This window comes from Besnoitia besnoiti, chromosome V (assembly GCF_002563875.1).
Source record: "Besnoitia besnoiti strain Bb-Ger1 chromosome V, whole genome shotgun sequence".
In the NCBI taxonomy this organism is placed as follows: domain Eukaryota; phylum Apicomplexa; class Conoidasida; order Eucoccidiorida; family Sarcocystidae; genus Besnoitia; species Besnoitia besnoiti.
This window is the reverse complement of record NC_042360.1, coordinates 675854-692732: the sequence shown is the minus strand read 5'-3', so window position 1 is coordinate 692732 and position 16879 is coordinate 675854. Positions and strand designations below refer to the sequence as shown.

Here is a 16879-nt window from a genome sequence, read left to right as displayed (position 1 = left end):
CGCAGTTTTGACGAGGAGACGAAAGCGCTAGCGGAGGCAGCAACAGAGGCATCAGAGAGACAGCGGGAGCGGTGCCCTAAGCGGAGACTGAGAAGACGTAGCGGCGAGAGACGCGCGCGGAGGCAGACACGAGAGAGAAGGGGAAGATGAAAAGGAACAGCGAGGCCCGCAGGGAGGCGACAGAGACAAAGCTAGGGCACGCAGACAGACGGGAAGAAGGGGCGAACCCAGTCACTTGATCGCTGTGGCACGCAGACACGCCTTTCGGTGTCTCCGACTGTATAGCGCCGAAGAAGAGGAGACGTAGGACAGCCAGTGGAGACACCCGCGAAGAACAGACGCCCAGTGTGCGTAATACAAAAAAGGACGCGTACCCAGCGAGGCCAAGCGCATGTTGTCCTGCGCCAGACAGCCGCTCCCCCGTCTGGAGACATGCGGAGTAGGCGGAGGAAGAGGCGCTGACGAAATGCTCAGAGGAGGCGCAGCTGCAAAGCAACGACGCGAAACGAAAGGGGGCTACCGGAGGGGACCGGACAGTGCGTGGACGGAACGAGGGCAGTAGATAAGTAGACGACCGCCTCCTCGATGGGGACTACAGATTGAAGAGGGCAGATGTGATAGGATCCTTCGCTTGGAGCTCGCTGCTCTGGCTTCCTTCGTCTTCTTTCCTCGACATCTGTGTGTTTGCTCTGAGAGAAAGAAGACTTAGAAGGGTTGGCGGCGGAAAAAGGCCGTAGCCGTGTGAAGAAGTCGAAGAGACAGCACGTTTTCGCGCAACGCGGGAACTAAGCTCCGTCATTCAGTGTGCTGCGGAAGATATCTGTTGCAGCACACGAGAAAAAAGCATTGGTATCCCTTTCAGGAGCAGCGGCCCGCCAGCGAAGCTGGAAAGGCGAACGCGGTGCGGAGAGAAAACGCTCGGTGACGACAAGGCGCGGGGGCGCGAAGGAGTGCTTCCATCAGTTCCCCCGCGACCTCACGCAGCTATTTTTCTTCGAAGATACAGGAGGAAACAGGAGACAGTGAAGAGAAGGAAGAAGACGTGCGCTCTGAACTAGGCAACTGGCCCCAGAAGTGGAAGAAGACAGCCGACACTGCATGCCTGCAACGCTTTCGATCTTTGCCCGCCAGCAGGGTTAAAACAAATGGCGAGGCATGAGGCTCGCGGTTGCGTCCTCCGCGAGAGATGCTAAGCGATGACTTTCCCAGAAGAGAGGCAATAGAGGAGATACAGAGACTTGACCGAAAGCCTGAGCATATGACATCTCCCCTGCCTCACGCGAGATTCGCGAACATGTGCACAGAGGGAAGCGCACGCCGCGCGGTCAGCTGCTCGCCGCCCGTTTGATACCTTCATACTACGGGACCTCAGGAAGAGTGCCCCTCGCGAATAGACCGAGCGCATCTGGAACCACAATGCTAGACGCCAATGACTATACGAGACACACAAGTTCTATGATTTAGTGACGAGTAAACTCTGATCCAACGTTTGGGCGTTCCAACGCGGCCGCGCGCCCCTGGTCTGCGACTGGCTGCCACGCCGGGCGGGCCTGTTTCCTTGGCGACTCCGAGGGAAGAAGAAACTGAAGGACTGGCAACAAGGACGCGGCTGCCCGTTCCGCAGCGCTCCCGCAAGGATCGGTTGACCAGCTGGGCTGGCTGAAGCTGTGTGCCAAACTTCCTCTCCTCGCTTGGAGACGCAGCTCGCATCTGCAGCGTGGGTAGTGACTGCGTACCCAGCCTTTTAGATGCGCTAACGTTATGAAACCTCTGGGCGAGAAAGTGAGAAAAGAACTTTAGATCGCCATTACTGTTTCTGCTGTATGTGAGAAAGGCTCGATTGTCCACGGGGGTCACTCATACGCCACGCCAGCCCATGCGAAAGCCCTGTGCTCAGGGTATCCGCTTCCTCACTGATCTGTACCCAGATGCTTGAGCGCTGCCGCCCGCCCCTTCTCAGCCCTGCTCAGTCTGCGTCACGTAGGCGGAATCGTGCCCATGTCAATGTGCGCTCCCTCATTTGTTGGATCCAACATGCTTGGTGCACATTTGGCAGTGTCACCCTGCGGTGCTCCATACAAGACCCCTTAACCTGGGATGATTTCCTCTGCTAAGCGTCGCTGTTAATGGGCTCTGCGTAGTCGTCCTTCGTGCGCGGGAGTAAGCCTGTGGATGTTCCTGTGACGGCGGCTTCCCAAAGGAAATCCGAGGGTATGCCGAGGAACCGGCGGGACGCAACTACGACTAGTTGGAGGAAGAACAGAAGGACTACTAGAGAGCCTTTGTGTGTATCCAGGCAAGTGAGTTAGTTGCCAAAGCATCTAGGAAAGAAGGCTGCATGGGTAGTCTCGCACATCCGTCGAACGACTCTGGCTTCCTGGTTGGCCGAGCCTGCGAATTTCAGTTGTCTTATCTCTCAAACACACAAGACCCCTCTCCCCGCAAGACGGCACGGGTGACGGGCGTCGAGCTAGCACCGGTTTTGAGGCTAGCACATGGATGCGGGCCGCACCTCTAGTGCAGAGACCGTTGTTCCCAGGGGGCGGGATCCCTACGATGCCAGTTACCGCGAGCGCTCTGCTGCGGGTTTGCGTGCGGAACACCCCAGGGGGCGTCGGTCACCACAAATACTGTAAAAGTGGGCAGTGGTTTCTGGCACTTCCCACGTGTCATCCGCGGGGGGATCTACGAGGCTGATATTACTCATATCTTGGCAACAAACGGGCGGCTGCTGTGACGTTCGCACGACCGTACTCACCCTTCCGACTCTACATCAGACACAGTGACGCAGATGGGTCAGAGACGCTGGAACTCAACACAACGCAACGCGTCGCATTATTCTCTCGGGTATACTCGCATGAGGAAATCTCACTGGCACAAGAGTCAGCCAGTTGATTCATTTTCCATATAGGTACCTCGGACCGATTAGATTGCCGCTTTTCTTTGCTTTTCGCACATAGCATATTATTTTGGCTTCTTCCCCGTCTGTCTCCTTGTAGTAGCCCGTCATGTTCAAGATCAAGCGATTGGTGCTCCTTGCCATCACTGCCGCTGCCCTCAGCGTCTCTGCCAGGGCGGACGAGTTGGTCGGGACAGTTAACGACAGTCCTTCCCCAGATTTCACCGACGCCGACTTGGCTGCCGTGGCAAAGGAGTAAGACGGTGTTGCAGCCAAACATGAGGCAGCATTTCGTGTTGTAGAAAACCGGTGATGATGTATTGCAGGCACGCAGCGTCAGCGCACGCATTGGGACCGTACGGGCAATACAGTGCACGTCACCCAGTGAGTGTATAGCTGCAGCTGTCAGCTCGATCAATTCACCGCTTCATGTACTGTGCCATCACCTCGTATGTTGCGCTCGACCAAGAAACGCTATTATTCATGCAACTGCCTGCCTGGTTGCATATCTGCAGACTCGCGGGTCCCGCGGATGAGCCTCTTCCGTTGCCTGATGAGAGGCAGGCGAAGACGCAGTACAGTGAGGAAGCACGGAAAACTATGAAGAAAGCCTTGGAGGCATTCGTACAATTCGCGGAGATCGTCGGACGGGCAAGTGAGCGCGGTTTTAACCAAGCAAGAGAGTCTGTCTCAAAAGGCTTAGCCTCTGCAAGAGAACACACGCACAAGGGATACATCACAGCAAGGAAGGCTACGGCCAAGGGTTTGCAGTCACTTGGCAAGCGCCTGGAGGTGCGGTCGGACACGTCAACTACTACGCCGTATCCTGAAGCGACCGAGCACTTTGCATCGCCGTCAGGTGAGGCGTTTCTCGAGCGCACGCCTAGTGACCGTGAGGGTAAAGACACGGAGGAGAGCGTGACAGGGTCGACAGACCCCTCTTTTACCAGCTCTGTCCCAGAGGAAGGTTTCGCCAGAGTGGACTTGCGACGGGGAGATCGAAGCCGGCACGCCGATAGAGAGAGGCAGTAACGACTTTTAAATCAGTCTTGAGGGTGCGGCAGTTCCGCGCAGGTCGATGGATGTAGCGGGGGCGGCCCTGTTGGAATGCAGCAGATGGCTAAGGCGCTGCTTCATACGAAGTAACGGTATCGCGTGCAGGTGGCGTGGGGTGCGAACTTGAGTGGCAGTTGCAGTCTGGTATATCTGGTTGTCGTCCGAGCCGCGCTTATCCTTTTTGGCACTCGTTGTATGCAGAGGCGTGCGGGAAGAGGCTGTGTGAGGCAGGCTCGTTTTTGACGATGATCGCTGTGGTTCGGACGTTGACTGTGTCTGTCTGGCACTGAGCTGCTGCATCAAGAGATGAGTTGCTTCCACGCGTGTTGCGCGTGTGGTTGGGTGACTTCTTAACGATACTGCATCTAAGTCTGTTGGCCCCGGCTGCACGCTTCGCGAAGCATGCATTTGTTGACGACCTCCACAACACTAGTAAGGGAAGGGTTTTGTTGTCTAGGCTAACTGCACAGTTTTTCCGTATGCAATGCAGTACTCTCAAGTGCGTTGTTTGTGATGGGCACCATAATTTCATTTCTGTAGATTTGACGTGGTCAGACTGCGTCTCACCCGTGAACACTGTGCGAATAGGGCTGACATCGAAGTAATGCCCCCCGGAGGGCTGGGCAGAATGAATGCGTTTGCTGAAGCTGTCGACGCGATTGTCTCGCCGCATTAGCAACTGTTTAGGGTAACCTACAGCAGTTCACTATACGCTTCATGTGGCAAGAGAGTTAGGCGGCCCACCGGTTGAGGGAGGGAGGATAGAGGTGGTGCAATGTACCGGGTTCACCGAAGCTCGGCCGAAGGGGACAGCAGAGCGGCGGACGCCGATCCCGCCCTCGTTTGGACCTAACAAACGGTACCTCGGACGAAGAGAAAACTGTGCCAACTATTCGTTGCTAGGACAGTAGCTGGGGGCTTTGAACGAATGTTTGCTGCTCCGGTGCAGACAGCAGTTCTGTTGTTACAGGTTGGGTTCGCAGCCGCAACCTTTGATATCGGAGTACCGGATTTGCGTGTCCGGCCGCATGTCAAGCCCGCCGGGCAGCAGAAAAGTATCAATGAAGCTAAGAAACGAGTCGGCATGGCAGCAGGCATATCTCCACTTCCGCGTGAGATTCCCTGAATGAGGAGGACTTTGTTTAGCTCACATCCAGGCAAAATGTCTGTCAGTGCGTGTCTCCTCGACTGAGACACGGGGGCCGCGAAGCAGGTGGCGCTCGCACGGGCAAGGAACTAAGAGGAGGAAGCTATTCCGTTTTGTTGTAGTGAGTTTCTCTTCTGACTGCATCCATAACGTGGATCGGTGATTCACGAGAGTATCAAGACTCCAGGACCCGCTCAACAGTATCCAGACCCACCGAGACGGAAACGGTGGAGGACGGTCGCCGTTGTAATGGCAAGCCCCCCGAGTCCACCGATTGTTGGCAGGGCCGGGGCGCGTACCTAATTCGCACATAGGCAGGCGGGACGGAATTCAAGAGCTACGAATTCGGACACGGTGACCACGGACGCTGTGCTGGTGCGTGGTGCTCTTTCGTAGCGCTGGACAAATATTAAGTTTTCGCAGGCCTAGCCTGACACATAGACGATAGCGCGTGGGGTTTTGTTTTGATTTTCTGACACGGCTGCGCGCCAGTCTCGTCTCTATCCTGTCCACTCTGCTTGCAAGCTCAACACACGCCAGAGACGGCCGGCGGTGCCTTTGGTGAGGGTTGTTGAAGCGTCGCTTCCCACAATTGTGGGCGGACATGCGTCCTTCTGTTTGCTTCTCGATTTCCCGCTGATCTAACCGTGGAAAATTCAAAATGAGGTACCTCGTCGCTTTAATCCTGGCGTTGGAAGCCGCGGTGCTCGCGCTGGCGCAGGAAACAGCGGAATACGCAACAACCGAGGCTCCGACCAGGTAAACGCGAGAGACCAACGGACAAGCATCGTAGGTTGCATGCCGCGTGTGCTCCATTTGTATGCTGCGCGAGTGCAGGGGTGGGGCCGGCATCCGTTTGCTGCTGCTCTAGCGAAACAACGATTGTCCGTGAGGCGTCGTCCTCTGCTATCTTCAACAGCGTTCGCCACTGTGTCCTGGTACGTAAACGACCACAGTTAGTCTTGCGTGAGCGTGAGAGAATGTTTAAATAAGCGGTAACGTTCTAGCTTCCCGTCATTGGTCTGGGAGCGGGTGCATGTAAGTGTTCTAGAGGTTGACAGAGAACCACAGAGACATCATCGCATGTGCATACCTTCTTGACGTGTTCTGCTGATGTGATCATGTGCGTCACACCAGCCACGGACCGGAGTCGCCACCGGAAGACGCAAGTGCGGGAGCGCTTTGACGAATTATCGACGCCGCGGAGGCAGTCATCCAAAATGTAGGAGAGGAGGCCGCACGCGCGGGCCATGCGGGTGAGGAAGTCGTGAAACAGGCTGGGAGTTCAGCGTTGAGAGCGGCAAAGTTGGGGAAAGGTGCTGCTGTCGAGGCAGGAGAGAAGATTCGTGACGCTGCTGTTAATGCTGCCGTTATAGGGAGAGACAGTATTGTAGCAGTAGGGGAGGCGGTTGGAACTGCAGCAGCAAGGGGCGGACAAACGGTGCTGGCGGCCGCCGAACAGGTTGTTGAAGGCGCCGCGGCCGTTGGCGGTTCAGCGGCAGAAGCTGCACAAGGGGTGGTAGCGGCTGGTAAGGATAGAGCAGCAGTAGTTGGCAAGGCGGTGGCGGACGCCGCGGCTGCTGGTGGGCGCGCAGCTACGACAGCCGGCGGAAAACTAGTTGATGCCGCTGGAGCCGGCGGAAATGCCGCCGTCACTGTAGGGGGCAGAGCAGCCCGGGCTGTTGCAGAAATGGGTAGAACTATAAAGCAGTGGATCATAAATTGCTTCAGATGGCTCTTTGGATACCGGGCGCCGCCTTCTTCGAGTGATCAAAAGGAGGCTGAAGCCGATAGAAACAAAGACAAGGAGGGGCACTGTTGCTCGGAGAGACAGCAAGCTACAAGGGGGGAAGACAGCGAGAGGAAATCCAGATGAATCAGGGAAACTGAAGACAGTGCCGCGGAGGGGGGGGGGAGGTGGAGGTGCTCCCTCATGGAGAAAGGCGCGTACTGGGTTCTTGATCACGTCACTTCGCTGCCCGGATCATGATCTGGCTGTGAAGCTCTTGGGATGGTCTACGCGCTATATCGCATCTCTTGTTTGAACGGGTTTATCCAACTGGCCACCTGTAACATGGAGCAAGAATCACTCCATCGTCTGTCGCCACTCCCATGAAGCCTGGACGCAGCAGGTGGTCATGGCTGTTTAAGAAGTGGTATTTCTATGAAATTTGCAGAGGGTCTCTCCAGTAGCTGTACAGGAACAATTGCTTGTCTTTATTCAAGTGGCGTCGGAGCATCTGTTGCCATCGCATTGTTCTATTTGTTACCATCACGGTGGCGAGTTGTCAGAGGCGGCTTTAGGGGCACGAGTGTGAGCGGTTTTGAAGGTGTGGTGCCATTGTCTTTTTTTTGCGGCGGACATGTCCCAGATTACAGAGGAAGGCACTGCGCTCCCTTTGTACATCCAAATCAGTGAAAAAAGTCACCCACCGTTTTTTACTATACAGGAAAATAGATACTGTGCAATTCTCTCCCCTATAGTGACTGCATGACCTGAATTGCTGTCCGTCGTCAGGATCAAGAGAAGCAGCAGAGCATATTAACCTCTGCGTACCGGATGGAGGGGTGAGGCGACCACCAAAAGACCTCCAGTGTATTCTAACTCGCAATGGCTTCGCAGTCAGTGGATATTCACATTCAGGGATTCTCGGCGCGGTGATCTGCCAGCGTAGACGACGACATGCGGCGCGACGCCCACTTAGTCACTCACAGCCTGCTCATCAGGGAAGCACTGGATCGTTCCTTACTCAGAAAGCACTCTGTTATCTCTGATTGCCATGGCGTCGTCGTTCGACCGGCAACGTTTGCCTCAGACAGCAACACGGCAATATTGTGGCCAATCTGCTTTCTTGGGTGTTCTGCGGTAGTCTTTGCAGCCGGTGAAAGGTGATATGGCTGGAGCTTCCTTTCTGGAAGAGGGGATGTACGGCACACAAACTGCTGTGAGCACCGACAGCCCGCAGAGCGGAAGTCACGTCTGTTTCCCGTACGGAGTTCTACTCCGCTCTCCGCAGAGTATCCGCCTTCAATAGGGACCCGTCCATTCCATGTATATCCAAGGGTGGATAGCCATCTCTACAACGGCAAGGATCGGACGTCATCGGCCTAAGCATTCTAAATAAAACAAGCTTCAGTCACCTAGTGTCATGCCACTAGGAAGAAGGAGCAGACAGGGGTCACCACCCCTGTCTGTCGGCGCTGTGTGGCGGTGGGAGCGGTAGAAACGCTGCAGCAGGTACAGGCTTCGAACCTCCGGAGCACGGGAGGAAAGCAGAGCCTCCTTTTCCCGCAATGCTTTGAGGAGACAGGACAGTCTGGACTGAGAGGAATATCTCGTCCGTCTGTAGACGCTATCGGGGTGGGTACGACTACGCGCATCGCGCATTGGCGCGGCGGGCGCACACCCTTCGGCGCCAGTCTGTTGCTAAATTTTTCGGCAGTTGTTCAGAAAGGAAAGGGTCTGCTCAGATTATTTGCGTCCTGTCGCTTTTCCGGTTTACGGTTGATGGATTCGCATGCTTGGTTCTGTCGCACGTCGCCGCGCATTTCATGGCTAACTCTGCCAGCGTCTTGCTGGCGTCGCCGTAGCAAGGTACTACCAGACGTGCGTTTTCTCCGGTGTCTTGGTGAAGAGCGGAGGGAAGGGTTTAGGGGGGGGGGGGGGGGGCGATGAACCGTTGTCTTCTTTTCTTGTCGCTGTTCATCTTTTGAGACCCGACTGTGGCGCCATATCGTTTCTACTCCATTTCAGCCGTCCCTGGATCTACGGATCGCCTTTTTTGCGGCGAAGGTAGCGGCCTCTCCGCCTGCGCCTTCCTTGCTGAAGTTTAGGACGGGTTGCGGAAAAACTGCTGCGAGTGTTGCCAGCACTCTTTCGCCTTTTCCGGCTCCCGCAGCTTGCAACAAGGAGGCAGAAGCGTCTTTCAGCGTCGCGCGAGACTACGTTTGTTGTCTCGACTTACTGCGGTCCTCAACTGAGAAGCCGCGACGGACTGGCCGCTTCGCCTCACAACCGTCTACGTCTTGTCGCTTCTTTTCCGGTCCAGTGTGCCTGCTCACATTTCCTACAACCCGCTGTTGTTCGCCGTGTCGTCGTGTTCCTTTGCCCTCCCTCCGCGAAACGCTCCGCCAGAGCGCGACAAGGGCATGTTTTTCTCTGCTTTTTCGTCCCGCGCGTCGCGGCTGTCTGTGTGCAGTCACTGCGTCCCTTCGCACGTCGTAGACAGCCGCTTGCCCCTGCCCTTCTTCCGTGCCTCGTGCTCCAGTTAGTCTTCGTACCGAGATACATCCTGTCGTCCCGCGTTGCTGCATTCCTTCTCCGCGACAAAGGGCGGCTTTGGAGACGACGCAGCTCTCCGTGTACCGTGGAACGGCTACGGTGGCGAGTAGATTGACCTTCCAGTCTAGCCCTGCAGATAAAACTGCCGCGACGCTTCCGGGACGCTTCTTCCTGGGCCCTTCGGATGCCTCGTTAGACTCAGCCCTAGTGCCCGCTGCGTGCACCACGGCTTCTCTGCGTAGGCACTTTCTTTTCGTCTTTTTCTCGACACCTCTCACACCCCTCGCCCGACGCCCCGCGGGGCTACCGCATCAGGGGCAGTCTGGCGAAACCGCAGTACCGGTCTGGGTGACTGGTCTCCGCATCCTGTTCGTCGGAACGTTGCCTCCGCCGTCGTCTTCTTCTCGTTTGTCTTTGCTGCCGGCAGAGTCGCGCGCGCGACCTTCGTTTTCGAAATTCCCTCCACTCTTCCGCAAAATGGCGCTCACGCACGCGAGCTCGGGGTCATTTCGCGATGTCGACCCCAGCAGTGTGGGAATGATGGAGGGGGCGTTTTTCGTCTCCCGCACTGAGCTCTTGGACTGGGTTAACACAACGTTCAACCTCTCGCTGACGAAAATCGAGCAAGGCGCCTCGGGCGCCGTCTACTTGCAGGTAAGCGCGCCGCACTCGCACCGCCACGAGTGCCCTTTCCGGCAGCTGTCTGTGAAGAGACTCGTGTTTTGCTGAGGTCACCAGCTTCCAATCCATTACGTGTGCTCCTCCACCCCGAAGACTGCTCAAAGCTTGGATGTGCTTCCCTTACTGTGTCTCGCCTAGTATTGTGTCTGGCGATGCATCTAGCTGCCTTGCGTATCCGCGTCTCCCCAGTTTTCTCGGCTCTGCATCGCGGGTTGTTCCACGCTTCGCGTTGCAGTACCTGCGCACGCAACGGGCGGCTCCCTCCGCCGAGGGAGACTGTAGAATACGCACGCGCCTGCGTGTCCGACGCCAGGTTCCGCAGGCGCTTCAACGCCCCGCCGCTGGATTCGACTACTCGTGTCCAACGTGCATGCTACTGATTTCATCGTGGATTCCCGGCGAAATCGACGTATTTCGCGTTGTGCACTCAGATCGTCGACGGGCTCTTTGGAGGCGGCGCCAAAGTGCCGATGGCAAAGGTGAAGTGGAATTGCAAGTTCGACTACGAGTTCATCCAGAACTACAAGCTGCTGCAGTCCGTGTTCAACAAACAAGGAATCAAGAAGCACATCGAAGTTGACAAGCTGATCAAGGGAAAATACCAAGACAACCTCGAATTCCTCCAGTGGCTGAAGGCCTTCTACGATCGCCAAGCTGCACAGTTCCGCTCGTCAGACAAGCCCTACAACGCCTTTGAACGCCGCAAGGTAGGCCGCGTACCCAGCGAGAAATCACGCGGACTCGTCAGGGCGCGTCGCGGAAGAGTCGTTTCTGCTCTCGTGGTAGCAGTTCGCGTCGCCACGCGAGCGAGTCTGAGCGTTGGCGCAGCTTCGTGTAGAGGAAGCTGCGCCAGCGCGTGACCAGGTACGACCCGCTTGCCTTTCGTCGCATTTATTCATTTGCCCCTGGCTGCCTGCTGTTCCTTCAGCTCTCCGGCACTACGTTCCCCGAATGGGCGCAGCCGCAGGCATCTGCGGCCAGCGGGGCGCTTTCGGGCGCGAAGGAGACAGTCCCCTCGGCGCAGGGCTCTTCTGTATCGTCCTCCTGTTCTTCCCCGTCGCCGGTGCTGCTCGCGTCGCTCGCGACGAGTCACACACCGCAGAGCTTCCCCGCCGAGAAGCGGAGAGCGGGTGCCTCCTCATCGGCCTCTGCATCGCGGCAGAGTTCGACTCCGAGCAAGACGAGCGGCCGGTTGGCGTCGGCGTCCGCCGGCGACCTCCCCGCGTCTGAAGAGGCGGCGGCCTCGCTGGGCTTCAGCGGACGGTGCGCCTCGACGTCGAGCCGCGCGCCTGGAGCCTCCCGCGAACTGGAGGCGGAGATAGCGCGGCTCCGCAGTCGACTGGAGAGCCTGGAGACAGAGGCTGACCAGGCGCGCCTCGAGCGCGACTTCTACTTCCAGAAGCTCCGGCGTATCGAGCTCATGTGCTGCAGTTCGTCGGGCGTCGAGGCGCTGAGCGTGAAGGACGTGCTCGCGGTGCTTTACGCGACAGATGAAGACATTGACGAAGAAGGCGACGCACGCGAAGACGCCTTCGAGGAAGCGCTGGACGCGCGCGACGAGGTCGAGGACGACAAACGCCGACGCGGCGCGCCCAGCGACGATGCGCGCATAAAGGCCCGGAAGCACGCGGCGGCGCACACGAGGGACTGCGACAGATCGACTGCCGCGTCGCCTGCGCTGCGGGAAGAAGACAGCGAAGGGGATCTGAGCGCGCGACTCCGCAGCGTCGAGGCGCTCGCGCCGATGTTCCAGTGAGGGCAGGGCCGGGAAGCAGGCCCTCGGGGGAACGCTGGGCGCCTTTTCGAGACTCGAGAGAGAGGAAGCGTTTAGACGCTCAGATCGCCCTCTAAAGAAGAGGCGCAGTGTCCAACCTCGCCCCTCACAGCCGGCGATTCTTTGTTCCAGGTGAACAAGAGACAGGGAAGCACAGGCTGCGCTCTGTCCAGCTGGCGAGCATGCACGTCGTGGCGAGGAGACACGTGGCTTTTTGAGAAGTCGCCAAGAGCCGCGAGCCAGCCAAAAGGCATAAAGAGAGAAAAAAGCAGGCCGCGAGACGACGGCGCGTCGCCGATGAGATGGCTGCGACGGGGGAAAGAAGCGCTTTCGACCGTTTGAGACGGATGAGGACGCAGGGGCTCGAGCATAGTCTTTCCTTTTATGATTTTCGACACACGGCGGAATGTGGGCAGGAACGAAGCCGGACAAAGCTTTAGCTCCGTTTTCGGGAGGCAGAAAACTACCCTGCACTCCGTCGACAAAAGTATACACAAATGCCTTCGATGTATGCAGATATGTGTGAATACTCATGCGATAGGCATGAGTATTCAGATGTATGCATATATCGCCTAAGAGACAGCAGCTCGGGTCCTGCCTGCTGCCCTCGCCCCGCCCTGCGCGAATGCCTGCGGTGGAGTTTGGGGGTGTGCCGCGTGCTTTTTTCGATTCGCTTTCGCTGCGACTAGAGAGCGAAGAAAGTGCTAAAGAGAAGGGAGGGACGGGGGAGGCATGCGTACGGCACGCTGTGGTGTCTGAGCTTCGCCCGAGGCACAAGCCGCAGACCGGCACGGCCGAAAGCCTCGCAACAGAGTTTGTCTCTTGGCTTCTATAATCTGTCTCGGAGTTGGAGCGCGAAAATATACACTCAAATACATGCATACGAAGGCGCATGCTGGTGTGTGCATGCACATGCTTATTTTTCACCAAGGAATCGTATTTTTACCGATGCTTGGCATAACGCGTCTTGCCCTTCTGATGAACTGAAGGCCATAAAACGCCGCGACCTCAGCGACGGCTGCCCTCCTTTGACACGTTCCCTTCCACGGAAGCATGCGCGCGTGCTGCACGCCAGTCCGCTCTGCATCAAGCATATATATATATATATATAGTTATATATATGCATGCCTCACTTTCGAACGTATGCCGGTGCAGCAGCGCAGGGCTTCCACAGCATTTTTTTCTCCACGCACGAACTCAGACTACTCTCGGGACTTACGCCGCCTCTCCGTGACGACGTGCCTCTGGCGATATATGCCGTATATTTGTATATATATGTATATATTTATATATATATATGCTAACTATACCTAAGCAGGGACGTACGAAGTCTGGCGCACATAAACTGCATATATATGTATGTATGTATAAAATTATATAGATGTATAGTTGCATGCATCCAACGTGAACGCCGGAGTCGGCGTTTGTTGCGGAACCGTGAGTCTGCGAGGCGTCTACTTGTGAGCGTGTAGCCGAGACAGATTCGTCGCTGTCTCCCACTGTCGGGCGACTGCGGCGAGAGTCGAAAAGAACTAGAATTTGGTGTGCCTGCGGATAACCGCGAACCGTGTCACGTCTTATTTGGCATTCGGGGAAAAGAATACAATGGCAAAGCAGCCGCACGGTAATTCCCACACGCTGTCTGCGTCTTTCGGCGTATGTCGCCTCGGGCAGGTTCGCATCCCAGAAAATGCGTAAAAGAGGAATATCAGCCCAACGTGACTCCCTTCGAGTTTAAGCCAGCAACATGCAAAACACAGAGCGCAGTAAAAATTTCGTAGAAACCGTCTCTGCTCTGAATCCCCTTTCACTGTCCGCGCTCGACGCTCGAGCGCAGCCGCCGGCCGAGGGAATTCAGTCTCCTGAGGCTGTCGCAGTCAAATGTTCTCTGCATTTCCGTGTTCCCTCCGGCCCTGCTTAGCCCCTTCTTGAGCGGCGTCGGGCGCGAAGAACTGGAGAAGGAGGTGGAGCAACAGCACCGCGATCACCGAAACGTTGACAGAGTTCCCTACCAAGCTCGCGGCCTTTTTGTTCGCCAGTGCCGGCGGAAAGGCGAAAGAGGGCGGGTAGCCATGCAAGCGCAAGAGCTCGCTCGACGAAAAGAAGCGAATGAAATCCCCCTCATCAAGCCTGTGGAGAAACCGCGACGCATCTAACGCCTCCGTCGCGAAGATGTGCTCGTATGCGTCGCCGAGCAGCCGCGCACTCGCTCCGTCCGCTGCACGCGGTCGCAGGGCGGAGCCGGGCGGCGGAGGCACTGAGGGCGATTCCGAAGAGGACTCAGAAGGTGCAGCGTTCGCCGAAGAAGACGGCGGAAAAGGAGAAGGAGAGGACGTCGGCGACGCCGCTTCGACGAGGAGAAGGGGGCCGCCGGTGTGGAGGTTCGTGGCGTATCCCTTCGTGAAGGTGCTGCTCGCGACGGACTGCGGAGTGACAATGTCGAGCCGAAACGCGAACTCTTCGCAGCGACACTTCCCTTCTTGACAGCACACACACGGACAATCTGCCTTCCCCCTGCTGCCCACAGCCTCCAAACTTTCCCCTGCTTCTGCGGCGCGTTTCCCCCTCTCCTCTCTCTCCTCGCGGGCTCCCTGTTCAGCGCCTGGCGACGTGGCTTCTCCGGATTCCGCTTCCACCTTCGCATCGTCCCCCCTGTGTTTTGCCTCGCCATTTGAGTCGCCTTCCGGAAGGCGACTGTCGCCTGGGCGCCCGCCACGCTTGTGGCGCTTTTCACCTTTACGAGGCGCGTGCGAGGAGGCGCGCGGCGGCTTGGCTGCCGAACAAGCATGCGTACAGTTGGCCTGCGCGAAAGCGACGAACTTTTTCAGCTTCGCGGGCGGGACGCGCAGAGCCGCCAGCGCCTCCGGAGAGAGCGAGGCGTCGAGGAAGTCGCCGATTCGCCGCGCGACGGGCTGGCGACGCGACAGGGTGGAGTACGAGACTGAAGCTTTAGGCGAAGAGGAAGCAAGCGAAGCCTGCCCTGCACCCCCCGACGGAGACAGAACAACGTGCGAAGATATCGAAGCGTCCGCAAATCGAGGCGGCGACGCCTTAGAGCGCGGCGCGTGTCCAGCTTCATCGGGCAGAGGCGACTCGGGCTTCAGAGGGAGCAAAGCGACACCGCTGGCGTCGCACCAGAGTCGCAGCGCTTCCTCTGGGGGACTCACGTAGAGGTGAGTGTGGTCACGGTCGTGAGGCTGGTCTCCAGTCTCTCCGGAGTCTGCGCGATTTTCGCGCGGAGACAATGCGTCTCCGCGGCCTGCGTCCGCGGAGGCGGCGTCGCGCGTGGGGCTTCGGGCGTCGCTCGGCTTCGTTGCCTGCGGCGGCCTCCAGGCGAGGCAGTAGTACCTCACGCGCGTGTTTGGAAATCCAAGTTGGGTCGGGGAGAGTAGGAACTCCTCGACGCGGTAGCCCTGGTTCCGCAGGGCCTCGCGGAGGCGCGCGTGTGTCTCAGAGGCCTCGAACCCGCGGACGTTTTCGACAAACAGCATCTTGGGGGGGTCCGCGAGGCTCTCGAGGCACGCCAAAAGATGCAGAATGCTCTTTGCGCGCGGGTCGCGCGAGTCTTCACGCTTCCCCCCACGGGTATACGGCTGACAGGGCGGCGACAGTAGCCAGACATGCGCCTCGCGCCGAGGCTTCGCGGACGCCGCCTCTCTGAAGAACTCACCAGCCCCCGCCCGGAAAGGCGCTGGGCTCCTTGGCTGTCTCTCGTTGGAAAGTTCGCGCGCGCCGCCAGCAGGCAGCTCGCAAGCTCCCTGCGTGGCAGCCACCGCGCTGGGCGCCGCGGTCGCGTCTGCCTTGCCGCGGCCTCTGGCACCAGTTTTTTCTGCCTCTGTCTCTTCGTTTCGCAGGTCTCCTGGCTCGCCTCTCAGGGTCGGCGGCGGCGTCAGCCCATTCGCCGCCGCGTCACAGCCGTCCCCCTCGGCGCGGGACGTCGCTGTCTGTCTCCGCGGGCCCTGCTCGGCGCTTCGCGGGGCTTCGGCGCGGACGCGCCCGAGCGAGCTGAAGGGCAGGTGCTCCAGCGAGAGCGCGAGCGGAGCGATTCCGAAATTGTGTGCGTAGACTGCGTTTGCAGTGGCGCTCACGTCGTAGGCGCGGCAGACGGACGCGTGGAGACGCAGCGGAGTGACCCCGTGTCGATCCTGGGTCGCGGGGGAGGGAGAGAGAAAATGATGAGCCGGATGGGGGAGGCGGCCGACTACCGCGCCCGCCTGGAGGGCGTGCCGCCCTGCGGCATCCAGTGTGCGTACACCCGAGCGGTTGAAGATGTCCACGGCGCGATCCCAGCCCGCGCGGAGGCCTCCAATGCCGCTGAAGAACTCGAACACGCGCCACTTCACGGTGCCGCCTGAAGCGGCGACTTCGTCGTCGTGCTTCGCATCCATGTTCACATCTTTTATGACTGGCGCGTCTCGAGGGGGTCTGGTCACCGCGCTGTCGGTGGGCGGAGAGGGCTGAAGAGAGGCCAATACCACCCCGAGATGTATGAAAATGATATTTCTCGTCCAGTTCGATCCCTACGATGCGTCACGCTGTGCGCCCTGTCTGCGCTTCTCTCGCTTTTTCCTTTTGCACTTCGGTGCTAGCTTTCTCGTCTCGTTCTTGACCGATCCACGGCTTCCTCCTTCGCCTTCGGCTCGCTCTCTTTGCAGGCCTGAGTGAATCGCCCCTGCGCAGGGCTTGGATCTCCGAGGTCGCCGCCTCCGCACTCTCTCAGGTGGAATCGGCAGATGAAGCGTGGCGGCGAGACGTTTCGCCATCGATTTGCTGAGCACGTTTAGCAGACGCGCGACGAATTGAAAAGAAGGGGCCAACAATGGAAAAGCGGCGTGCTCAGGAAAATTCCGCCGTAAACTTGAATGTGGCAAGATGTGACGAAGGGGCACTACAGGAGAGAGGAAAATCGAAGCTTCTTCGAGCGAACGAGACAACCGTGGCAAGGACCTAAGGCCACGCCCGCAAGTCTCCTCTCCTCTTTCATTCAAACATTCGCTTGTTTCACCTTGTGAAACGGCAACGTACCCCCAGGCAGGCACG

At 58.0% G+C, this 16879-nt stretch overlaps 3 protein-coding genes across 3 annotated transcripts; 2 read left to right on the top strand and 1 right to left on the bottom strand.

Annotated features, from left to right (window-relative positions):
- Positions 1-3008: 3008 nt before the first annotated feature.
- Positions 3009-3931, top strand: BESB_059210 (dense granule protein GRA2; the record flags this gene model as incomplete). Its single annotated transcript, XM_029364335.1, has 2 exons — positions 3009-3154; positions 3415-3931. 2 exons carry the CDS (start codon positions 3009-3011, stop codon positions 3929-3931), a joined length of 663 nt encoding a protein of 220 aa, XP_029219043.1.
- A 5930-nt stretch (positions 3932-9861) lies between these two features.
- On the top strand, positions 9862-11821 carry BESB_059200 (putative microtubule-associated protein RP/EB family; the record flags this gene model as incomplete). The annotated part of the gene is made up of 3 exons (XM_029364334.1): positions 9862-10038; positions 10497-10772; positions 10994-11821. The coding sequence occupies 3 exons, from the start codon at positions 9862-9864 to the stop codon at positions 11819-11821; spliced, it is 1281 nt and encodes a 426-aa protein (XP_029219042.1).
- Positions 11822-13716: 1895 nt separating this feature from the next.
- On the bottom strand, positions 13717-16227 carry BESB_059190 (uncharacterized protein; the record flags this gene model as incomplete). Its single annotated transcript, XM_029364333.1, has 1 exon — positions 13717-16227. The coding sequence occupies one exon, from the start codon at positions 16225-16227 to the stop codon at positions 13717-13719; it is 2511 nt and encodes an 836-aa protein (XP_029219041.1).
- Positions 16228-16879: the final 652 nt, after the last annotated feature.